The sequence below is a fragment of the Zingiber officinale genome, chromosome 2B (genome assembly GCF_018446385.1).
Source record: "Zingiber officinale cultivar Zhangliang chromosome 2B, Zo_v1.1, whole genome shotgun sequence".
Lineage (NCBI taxonomy): Eukaryota > Viridiplantae > Streptophyta > Magnoliopsida > Zingiberales > Zingiberaceae > Zingiber > Zingiber officinale.
Window position 1 is genome coordinate 138,026,262 of NC_055989.1, and position 11,577 is coordinate 138,037,838.

At 39.7% G+C, this 11,577-nt stretch overlaps 1 protein-coding gene across 2 annotated transcripts in view; it reads left to right on the top strand.

The window, feature by feature from the left end:
* LOC122049593 (probable transcription factor KAN2) overlaps positions 1-11,319 on the top strand; it is a 32,464-nt gene extending 21,145 nt beyond the window's left edge. Inside the window, exons 5-6 of one of the 2 annotated variants that reach the window (XM_042610963.1) lie at positions 10,294-10,378; positions 10,454-11,319. In XM_042610963.1, the coding sequence (XP_042466897.1) occupies positions 10,294-10,378; positions 10,454-10,561 (193 nt within the window). In that variant the 3' untranslated portion in view covers positions 10,562-11,319. The remainder of the gene's footprint in view (positions 1-10,293; positions 10,379-10,453) is intronic. The other variant, XM_042610964.1, reaches the window with a different exon arrangement.
* The last annotated feature ends 258 nt before the right edge of the window (positions 11,320-11,577 follow it).

The following is an 11,577-nucleotide window of genomic DNA, read 5'->3' on the forward strand; positions in this document are numbered from 1 at the left end:
CATCTTCGAACTCGGGTTTGGTCCGACACTTGGCTTTTGGTTTCCTCATTCTGTTTGTACCTACGACCAAAGTAATACCTTTCTCAATTGACAGTGCATTAATCTGTTCATGAAGTTTGAATTCAGAAAATAATTCATCTAATCTAATTAAGGAGAGATCCTTGGAAATTTTGTAAGCATCTACCATGGATGCCCACAAATTGTTTCTTGGAAAAGCTTTGAGGGCATACCTTATGATATCACAATTTTCTACCTTTTAACCAATTGCATGGAGACCGTTGAGTAGGTCTTGGATCCGAGCGTGGAGTTGACTTACTGACTCACCATCCTGCGTTTTAATATTGTATAATTTATTCAAAATTAAGTCTCGTTTGCTTACCTTAGTGTCGGCAGCTCGATCAACTTTTCCCACAACTCCTTTGTGTTGTTTCAGGGACCGACCCGATTCAATTCTTCTTTAGTTAAGACACACTGGAGGGTCTGGTTTGCCTTTGCATCAACTTCGATCTTCTTACAGGTTCGTGCGTCTCATTTATTGCAGGGGACGAGTACTCCATCTTCGGTAGGAAATATGAATCCGGTTTGGATTATGATCCACACTTCCACTTGGGTCTCAAGGTGTCCATTCGACTCTTACAGTAGTTGAAATCCTCACTGGAGAACAGTGGAGGGTGTGCGGTGTTGTAACTTTCTTGGTGGGCCATTGAAAAAAAAATCTCGCATATAGACAAATAAGACTTGTTCTAAGACTTAATCTTGGATTAGTAGTGCAGGAGATAAAAATAACTAACGAACTCAAGTGGTGTTGCCCAACTTTGAGAAAAAAATCAATTGTGAGAAAGATGATTGGAAGGGGCAATTATACTGATTCTCATCGACTCCGAAAATTCAACGACTAAACCACGAAAAACTTGCTTGAATGGTGGTTTTACCGATTCGAAGCGGCCCCACTCTGATACCAATTATAGGATCATTACGCTAGAGAAGGGCGAATAGCGCTCGTGGCTTTCATGTTCGTTTAAAAACAATCGAGTAAAATACAGCAAAAAGAAAGAAAGAAAACAAAGCAATCGCTAACACATTTCTTTACTTGGTTCGAAGCCAGTGATAACTCCTACCCCAAGGTCCGCGATGGTTGATAGCTTCCGTTGGCCAATTCACTATCAATTCCGAATAAGTACAAGTGTGAAATTATAATATTAAAATGATTGTAAAGTAAAATATACCGACAACTACATATCTGAATATTCTTGTTCAAGGTCATCAAATCAACATTTGGGCGTCGTGGAAGCATTTTCTTAGTAGCGCGCAAGAGCAGAAGTCGTTCAGAATGTTGTGTTTTAGCCTCTGGTATAGGTTGTTCTGGGCACTTGGACCTCCTCTGGGCACTCGGACCGTGACTTAGGCCCGTCCAATCAACGCGCTCTAGCTTGGCGATGAGATAGACTTCGGCTTTCCGGGTGCCTGGACTAGCTCCAAGTGCTCGGACCGAGAAGGTGCTTGTCGGGGAGCCTCGCCCGAGCGGAAGCTTCCTAGGCATCTGGACTAACTTCGGGAGCCCGAACTCCAGGTGCCCGGACCCCCTTATTTTGCTACTTCATTTTTCTACAAAATAAGGTTAGTCCAAATAATAATATATAATGAAATATAAGTTTTGACAATCTTCAGATTATCCGGTCCTGACTTTAAGTTTCGCTGAAACTTTAGGTCAGACCAACGCCTACTGTTCCCTCTTCGGGAAACGCATCCTCACCTACTGCTCTTAGGAGTGTTTATCTTTTGCTAGACTGGTCCTCCAGATCATCTGAACTTTTGCTTAGCATTCGAGGCTTCAGATCTTTTCTGTTGGATGCCCGATCTCTGACCCATCCAGTCTTTCGCCTGGTGTCCGCAACCCCCAGGACTTCCATCTACAATCCGTGATCCTAGGATTTCACCTGACGCCCTCATCCTGCTAAGACTTCGCCCATTCCCCCAGACCAAAACTTCATTTCCTAACCGCAGCTAGGGTTTTCCATAACCTAGGGTTATCACCCCCTAGGACCTAGAGTTACCTCCTCCTAGGGTTTTCCACATGCCTAGAATCACTAGGACTTTTGCCTAAGAATATTTAGGACTTTCCTGCAAGCTCATTCATACTTGTTAGACAACAAGTAATTTTAATTTTGAACCCTTTGCCATTATCAAAATACAGGTTCGATTGTCTAGTGCTCCCTGCACCAACACTCCAGACCCGTTTTGGCTTTCTTTGCTCAACATCTGACCACTTAACCCCCATGACTTTCTTGTTAGTGCAGGAAGCACCAGATGATCAAATCCAAGTTTTGATAATGATAAAGAGTTCAAAGTTAAGGATTATTGTGATTCTAATAAGTCTGATTGAGTGTGGAAGAAAATCCTAAGTGAGTTTAGGCAAGGTAAAAGTCCTAGTGAATACTAGGAAGGTGGAAAGCCCTAGTTGTGTCTAGGTAAGAAAGTCCTGGTCCGAGGAACTGGGCAGAAGTTTTAGTAGATCGAGGATATCAGGCAAAAAAATCCTACGTGTTGAGGACAGTGGGTGAAAGTCCTGGAGGTCGCAGACACTAGGTGAAAGGCTAGATAGGTCGGGGATCAGGCGTCCAGCAAAAAATCCTAAAGTCTCAGATGCTATGCAAAAGGTCTAAATGATCTAGAAGACCGGTTTGACATTAGGTAAACTCTCCTGAGAGGAGTAGGTGAGGAAGTGTTTCCCGTAGAGGAAACAGTAGGCATCAGTTTGTTAGTGCAAAAAGCACCAGACGATTGAACCTAAGCTTTGATTATGGAAAAGGGTTCAAACTTAAGGTTTCTTGTTGTCTAACAAGGTTGACTAAGTTTATAAAAAAGTCCTAAGTGATCTTAGGCAAAAGAAAGTCCTAATTGATACTAGGCAAGTGGAAAGTCTTGGTTGCGATTAGGCAAGTGGAAAGTCCTAGCTGCGGTTAGGCAATGAAGTCCTGGTCTGGGAGTTTGGCAAAGTCTTGACAGGTCAAGGACTTTGGGCAAAATCCTAGAGTCTAGGACTTTAAGTAAAAATCTTGGGGGTCATAAACACTAGGTGGAAGATTAGGCGGGTCGTGGAGTGGACGTTCAGTATGAATTCCTAAAGTCTTGAACACTGAGCAAAATTCTAGATGGTCTGGAGAACTGGTTTGGCAAAAGATAATTTCTCCTGAGAGGAGTAGGTGAGGACGTATTTCCTGAAGAAATAACAGTAGACATCGGTCCGACCTAGAGTTTCAGCAAACTCAAAGTTAGGACCGGACAATCTGGAGGTTGTTAAAGTTAATTTTTATATATTTTTTATCTTTTATTTTAATTCTATTTTACAGGAAGACTAACATTTTTGTAGGGTCAGATTTTGTCTTATTCGGTCGACTGAACTTCCAAATCAGACGACTGAACCTCCGAGTAAAAAAGATTAGATTTCAACTCGCGATGAAGTTTTGATTGAAGGATCAGTCCACCGAACAGGGAGGTTCAGTCGACCGAAGGGTGGATCAACAGTGAGTTGATTGGACCATATAAGCCAACGAGGATAGTGGGATCAGTTAACTTAATGGTGGGATTGGTTGACCAAACTAAAACTCACCCGAAGCAGCGGAATCTAGACAAAAAATCAGGCTTATACAGAAGGATCGCTCAATCGATCAAGAGGATCGGTTGATCGATAAAAGTCAAGTCATAAATAGTGATCCCGAGATCAGTGGATCGGATCATGTTCAACTTGTCTTTAAAAGGAGGCCTCTACCAGCACTTTGATATAATGATTTCTGAACATCTATTGCTCCTGCGCACAGCTCCAATGACAAGTCTACGCAACCCCGACGATCGAAAGCACACCTCTCTGAATTCTAAAGTCGTCGGTACAAGTGTTCATAGTATTTTAACTAATTTATCATTGTACTTCATCTCTATACTTAAAATTATGAATTGATAGTGAATTGCCCAAATTAAACACTAAATGAGTGTGAGCCTTGGAGTAAGAGTCGTCACAAGCTTCGAACCTAGTAAAACCAACTTGTGTCGTTGTTGTGTTTGTTTCTTTATTTTCATTGTGCATTCTGTGTTTTGTGAAAAACGTGATAGCCATAAGTGTTATTCACCCCACCCACCCACCCCCAACATGTCTCGATCCTATAGGTTCGACCTAGAGTTTTATGGAAATCCGAAAGTCAGGATCGAATAGTCTTTAAATTATCAAATATTTTATATCCATACTATTGTTTTTTGTGCTAACTTTGCGATGTAAGAAATCACGTGGCTGAAAAAAGGGGCTCCAAGCACCTAGATACAGTTCAAGCGCTCGAAGGTCCGAGTGCCCGGAGTTGGTCCAGGCGCTCGGGAAGGGGCATAATGGATGACTAGCATGAGCTGAGGTGACACACGCAGATTGTCCAGCATACGTCATAGTCCAGGTGCCCGAACAGGTTTAGGTGCCCGGAAATGGATAAAGTTGGCCAGATAAAGATTCACTGAAGTCACGCCACGTCAGCCTTGTGGGGGCACCCGCGACCGGTCCAGGGGCCCGAAAAGGGCTATCAAAAGAGGGTTCAACCAGCACCTCAAGAATAACAACTCTAATGATTAACTCTCTTGCGCACTACTTTAAAGATGACTTAACGACACTGTAACGCTGCTTTGACGATCGAAAGTATGAATTTCTGAATCTTATATTGGTGCATTTGACACCAATGATCAAACTTGAGTTTTGATAAATGACAAGTGAATTAAAGTTAGATGTGCTATTGACCTAACCTTATTACCGAGTATGTAGGGTTGACTAACTTGACGGGTTAAGAGGACCAGACACCAAGCAGGAAGTCCAGTCAGGATTTGTGATTCCTAATTGGCAAAATTCAGATGTGGGATTCTAGCAGGAGGTCGAGATGTTCTATTCCTGATGGGTTGAAGTCTGGATGTGTGATTCACACAGGAAGACCTAGTGAGTCTGATTGAACATCAAGAAGGTAATTTGACACTTGGTAAGTAGAGGTAAGTCACTGGAGAATAGTGACTCAATGAGGACGCGTCCCGATTGAGGGGACAGTAGGCGTCGATCTAATTTAGGTTTATTTTAAAAACCTAAATTAAGATCTTGAATAGATTCTGATCTCGGGGAGACATGATCTAATTTTATTTAATAATATATTTATTATGCTAACTCTGTTTTACATGTTATTATTTGTTTTGGATTAACATAAACTTGTAGGGCCAAAGTGTTAGGACCTTCGGACGCGGTTAGAGAGGGGGGGTGTGAATAGCCGACCCCAAATTCACGTTTCTTCCTACAATTTGAGTTAGCGCAGCGGAAATAAAAAGTAGAAACGAAAATGGAGAAGATCAAACCTCAAACGCGACGATATAACGAGGTTCGAAGATGATACTCCTACTCCTCGGCGTGTCCGTAAGGTGGACGAATCCTAGCAATCCGTCGGTGGATGAGACCCCGAAAAACCGGCTAATAAAGACTCCTTCTGGGTGGAGAAACCTCGCCACAATCTCTCTTGCAACAGCAAGATCAGAGTACAAGAAATACAGCAATAAGTCAAGAACAATATGAATGTAAAACACTAGTTTGCTTGCCTTCTCGTCGACTGTTGATGAAGCAGCAACTTCACTGATGCCAACCACAACAGCAACTGTTCAGTTGGAAACCCAGCCGAGGGAAGCTCACACGAAGCTTCAGGGAGAGCTCAGCAAAGCTCAGATCGCAAGGAGGAAGAAGAATAAATCAGCAGCACTGTTGATGCAAAGGCCTTTTATATCCTGAACCTGCGAAGAAGACAAAGGAGAAAAGAAATCTAGCCGTTGTGTCTCAACGGCTAGACCTGGACCGATCAGGCTCCACCCTGATCGGTCCAGGATGGATCTGATCGGTCAGGGGACCGATCAGGCCCTAGGCTGATCGGTCCCCAGACTGATCCCAACTCTCACAGAGAGTTGGTTTATGATCCCTGATCGGTCTGTGGACCGATCAGGCCCTAGGATGATCGGTCCCCAGACCGATCCCAACTCTCACAGAGAGTTAGTTGCCAGAACCCTGATCGGTCTGTGGACCGATCATGCCATTCCTTCTCCCAATCTGTTTGGTTACTGATCGGTCACCAGATCGATCAGATGACCTAGTGTATCACTGGATCGGTCAGCAGACCGATCCAATTTCCCAACCTTAAACCTAAAGCCTTCATGATATAGAGAACGAGCTACCGAGCCATCTCTGACCTAGTCCGGAGAAAGAGCTACCGAGCCCTCTCCGACTTCCACGTCTGGTCCAGAGAACGAGCTACCGAGCCCTCTCTGACCTAGTCCGGAGAACGAGCTACCGAGCCCTCTCCGACTTCCACGTCCAGTCCAGAGAATGAGCTACCGAGCCCTCTCTGACCTAGTCCGGAGAACGAGCTACCGAGCCCTCTCCGACTTCGTCCGGTCCAGAGAACGAGCTACCGAGCCCTCTCTGACCTAGTCCGGAGAACGAGCTACCGAGCCCTCTCCGACTTCCCATGCCAAGCTTCCATACTTGGACTTTTCCCCGTGCCAAGCTCCCTGCTTGGACTTTTCTCGTGCCAAGCTCCCTGCTTGGACTTTTCTGTGCCAAGTCTTCATCCTTGGACTTTTCCCGTGCCAAGCTCCCTGCTTGGACCTTTCCGTGCCAAGTCTCCATACTTGGACTTTTCCCGAATCAGGTCAACTCAAGTCGGGTCAACTAGGTCAACCTTGACCAAAGGTTGCACCCACAATCCCCCAAGTTCCTATTCTTGTCAAACATCAAAATACAACTTCTCTATTCTTGTCAAACATCAAAATATACCTCGAGTCAGGTCAACTCGAGTCGGGTCACTCAGGTCAACCTTGACCTAAGGTTGCACCAACACAAAGGAGCACAAGTTACCTCAGGTGAACAGTGCCCGAGGCACTTTCCATGCGACAGAAGGCGCTTTTAGTACTATTCATGAAAGGAGCCTTCATGAGCTTAGAAGGTGCCTTCAGTCGGATAACGCAGAAGACTTCGGCAATGATAAGAAGCTAAAGTTGTGGGATAAAGTTTTAGGCTTGAAGGTGCCTTTAGTGCTATGGAATGCGCCTTCAACGCTCAATAAAAGAGCATCTCGACCAATCACTCATACACAACTTTTCTACAAGCTTCTACACGTCCGTTTGATGTTCTGGCTGCTCTAACTTCTTACCGCTGCTATGATACGTCACTGTTGCACTCCGACTACTACAGAGGAGTCGTCCAACACTGAGCCTGATCTGAGCATCTTTAAAGTTGTTGGGTAACGAACGGTTATTATTGTACTTAATTTTTGCAGAAAAGGAAAGTGTAGCATGTTACAGTTATCCTGATTTTTGTTTGTACTCGATCCCCTCTTCCGGCGGTTCCGAAAGAGGTTATTAGTGGATTACCTATCGATAGGTCCGCAGGACCTAGGTCTTGAAGTAGAAGTTGTCGAAGGCTCCAAACCAAGCAAAACCATCCGAGTTTGCATTTTCTGTTTTACTTTCATGTTTAGTTTTTTCATTACGTACTTATTTCAAAAAGCAAAAAGGATATATTTTTAGAAAATCACGTGATTAACCTCCCTTCTCACGTGCGTCTTGATCCAACACTTTAGTTGTCGATAAATTTTATATTCGCATTTATATTGTAATTGAGATCTCTTTTGTATTTCTTCAAGCTATTAGTGGATTGTCCAACCAAAGCGATCGATGATTGCAGGCCTTGGAGTAGGAGTCGTCACAAGCTCCGAATCAAGTAAAATCAACCCGTGTCAAGTTTTTTTTTTTTTGTTGCATTTATTACTCTGGGTTATTCTCTCTGAGTTCTTATGAAAAATGTGAAAAAACCTTGAACACTATTCACCCTCCCCCTCTTTAGCGCTTTTTGATCCTACATTTCTGACTTGACCTCTAGTCCATACTGACTCATCAAGTCCTTCTTATTAGATATTCAATCTGCTGAACCATCTAGACTTAGCCACCTAATCTCCCTGATCTACTAAGACTTCCATGCTTAGTCACTAGTTTAGTTGACAAACTATGACTTTCACTTACTTATTATCCAGTCAACTTGACTTATTTGGGATTTTTTTTGGTTGAGTTACTTACACATTTGATCAACTTAGATCATAATTATATTTAACTTGAACTTTTATCATCATCAATTTCGATTATATGATACTCCTGTGCCAATAAGTTATACTTCATATAATTGGTAGATTATAATTTTTTTTAATAGTACTATTATGTTAGTGAAAAATCAATTATAATATGAATGGATTGAAAATCATGAAAGATCTACTATTGAATGTCCTTTGTTATACAATTTTAAAACAAGATATATCACTTTTATGGTATGACCTTCAATCTTTTTACTATTGATAGTAGTAGATAATCTCACACCTATACTTATATCAATATCTAAACAAGTGCATAAAAGAAATATTGGAAATAATCTACCAAACTAGCTTGTCATAAGAATCCATTTGATAATTTATTTAGTAGTTATAAGGTTTCTTATTAAGGATAGTTTGAAATTGATCGTTTGATTTGAGATAAATATGGTCATTTCATAAGAGAACTGATAGTGAGTAAAATATTGATTATTCTAGAGACCGTATTTCATTGAGAAATTTTAAAGAAAATAAAACATAAGAAATTGATACATGAAGAGTCTTTAGATTTAACAGAAATAAATTTGATTCAAAATAAAAGATAATCTCTTACATCAATTAAATAATTATTTAAATAGATCTAAAATCTTAAGATTAAAAATGGAAAAAAAAAATCTTAACCGAAAGGGAACAAAATTTTAGAGCCTTTGAAAATGACTTAAATGATTTTTTTTTTGACCTTAGACTGAGCTATTATAGGTTTCATTCGATAACTAATTGCAAATCTTTAAATGAACTTTAAGTTGATGTATAATACGTCACATTTTGATATCTGAATCAAAAATTATGACAGGTCAAATCTCAAATCCTCATTAAGAACTAATCTACTTTGACACTTGTAGGTTGGACCCTTAAAAATTTGCATGTTCTTTTGTTGTTGGGGCATGTTGCTATACTTAGATGAGTGAGTAATCAATAAAATAGATCACAATTAAAACAATTATGCATAGTGAAAGCTAAATGAGAAAGTTTCTCAAGTCGGCTTTCTTTCTCAGTGGATCACAACTACATCAAATAATTTAAGATATATTATCTAAAGAGAGACACTAATCCAATTCATGGCATATCATGTTATAAGTTAATTAGAAGATTTTATTACACAATTATGGTCGTTGCAAAAAGACTTTTTATAAAATCTGCCACTTCTAGAATGTTCAATAGTCTCGTGTCTTTTTAAAGGTCAATCAAAAACTTATATACTTAAATTGGATGATGTATGTGTTGGCCGTCCTCATGTTAATGACTTTCACAAAGAATGATCTTAATTCAAAAATACTTCTGATTTTGTGTGTTTAATCCTTACATTGCAAGTGAAGAAAATAAAAGGTTAAAAGTTGCTACACTATTATTCCATCTTAAACACACTTAATGCCATTGTTGTTAGAGAGAGCCAAGTCATTTTCATCAAAAACTTTCCTACTATTTAGAGTGTGTAATCATTTCTTTAGATAGGTATCTAGTTATTTGGACCGATTAATTCTGTAAATAACCGGTTCAATCCTATAAAAATTTTCTACTTAATATCAAAGTAAATTCAAAAATATTCATAATGAGTGATCCAGTAGTCCAACATCCCAAATTTATCATCCCATAGAGAAAAATATCTTATAATGTACTGTAACTAGAAATCGAACTATAAATATTTAAGAGACTATATGAACGCTGCTCTGCTGCACCATGGCAGGGGCAGAGTGTCTAATCATTTCATTTAGAGACAGTTGCATTCATAGCCCAAAATCACTTTCTCCACTTTAGTGTATATTTTTGTTCATTCATATTGACTTCATCTTGCTTGTCTTCTAGGAGTCATACCTTGTCTCAACTAAAATCGAGTCGTTATATGATCATTAGGAGGAGGATTCCAACAAAGAAAACGCTAGAAGAGAGAAAAGCTTCGATCAGAGTTGTGTAGAAACATGGTAACTAGGATAATTATGCCCATTAACCGTATCTAAAATGACATCGACATTGCCAAAAGGCCATCATCGATAAGGAATACTTCCATAATAGATTGCTCGTAACTCGCTTAAAATTGTTTGAGCTTGTCCAAATTGTACCTTTTCTATATTCTATGTTTGTTGAAATTAGTTCCTACATTCAGCAGAGTTCAGACAGACACAAAACAAAAGAGGATTTCAACAGATGAACTTGGATCGTTATCCTCGACTCTCTCATCACAGATCGAGGTATACTTTTCAACTTGGATGGTTACATGAATCGGACTACGGTTGGTGTGCTCATTAACTTGGATTTCAAAACAGGATTCTGATAATCCTTCCAGATCGAATGACACAAGTTCTTCTCGTTGCGATGATAGAAGTCCTAGCTTGGAGTTTTGCTTGGGAAGACCAGATTGGAACTTCAAGTAGGATCAAGTAATCGGTGTTAGAGTGGTACCAGCATTTTATTCTTCAAGGTGTTTGTATAAATAGAGTGACTTAGTTCCTATGATCTGAGAAGTTGAAGAACATGCACACAACTTTCTTATCTTTAGCAATTGATTTCATGTGTGAAACAAATACTATCGGCCAACATGATCGGTGAAGAAGTTCCAATAGAAGCTAAAGAAAGAGCAGAATATTTTGCATATGAAAGCAGAACTCATGACAAAGAAAGAGCTGGCAATGAATTGCCATGACAAAAACACATGTTGCAGGTGCAAGAGCCTAGACTAAGAAGCATATTTATTATCCTTGTTACACCTAAACAAGCCACAAGGGATGACCCAACTCTGATGATTTTCTCATATTGTTCTTTAGAAGATCCTTTCACCTCACTCCTCTAGGGGGACAAGAATCTACAATAACCTCTTTCAGATATGAACAATCATGTCACCCTCATTACAAAATCATCAGTTTTGGGAAGAAATATTTTTAGATTGGTCTAAATGTTATCTTGTATCCATAGACAGGGCCGCCCTGACTTTTGGAGGCCCCTGGGCGAAAAAAAGTAAAATGACCTCTATAAAAAAAATTTACTAACGTACCGTTTGAATATAATTTAATACAAAATTTTGAAAATCAATATATTTCATTTAAAATATAATAAACTATATACAAAATTTATTTCTCAAGATTCTTCAAAAAGTGCAACACCATACAAAATATATTTCCTAAGTTCTCCAAAGAGTGTAATACCTACAAATAAAAAAAAAGTATAAATAATCATTGAAAAAATCTATATCTTTTAGCATTTTGAGAAGCAAAATCATCAATAAGGTCTTCAAAATCAAGTTTTTCTAACACCTCATTTTTTTATACATAAAATTGTCAAGCCATTTACATTCAAATCATTATCATCATTTTCTCTCAATTCTTCCTGCTTATTCGTTGCATGATTATGATCATCATTTTCTCTCAATTCTTTCCGCTCATTGATTGCATGA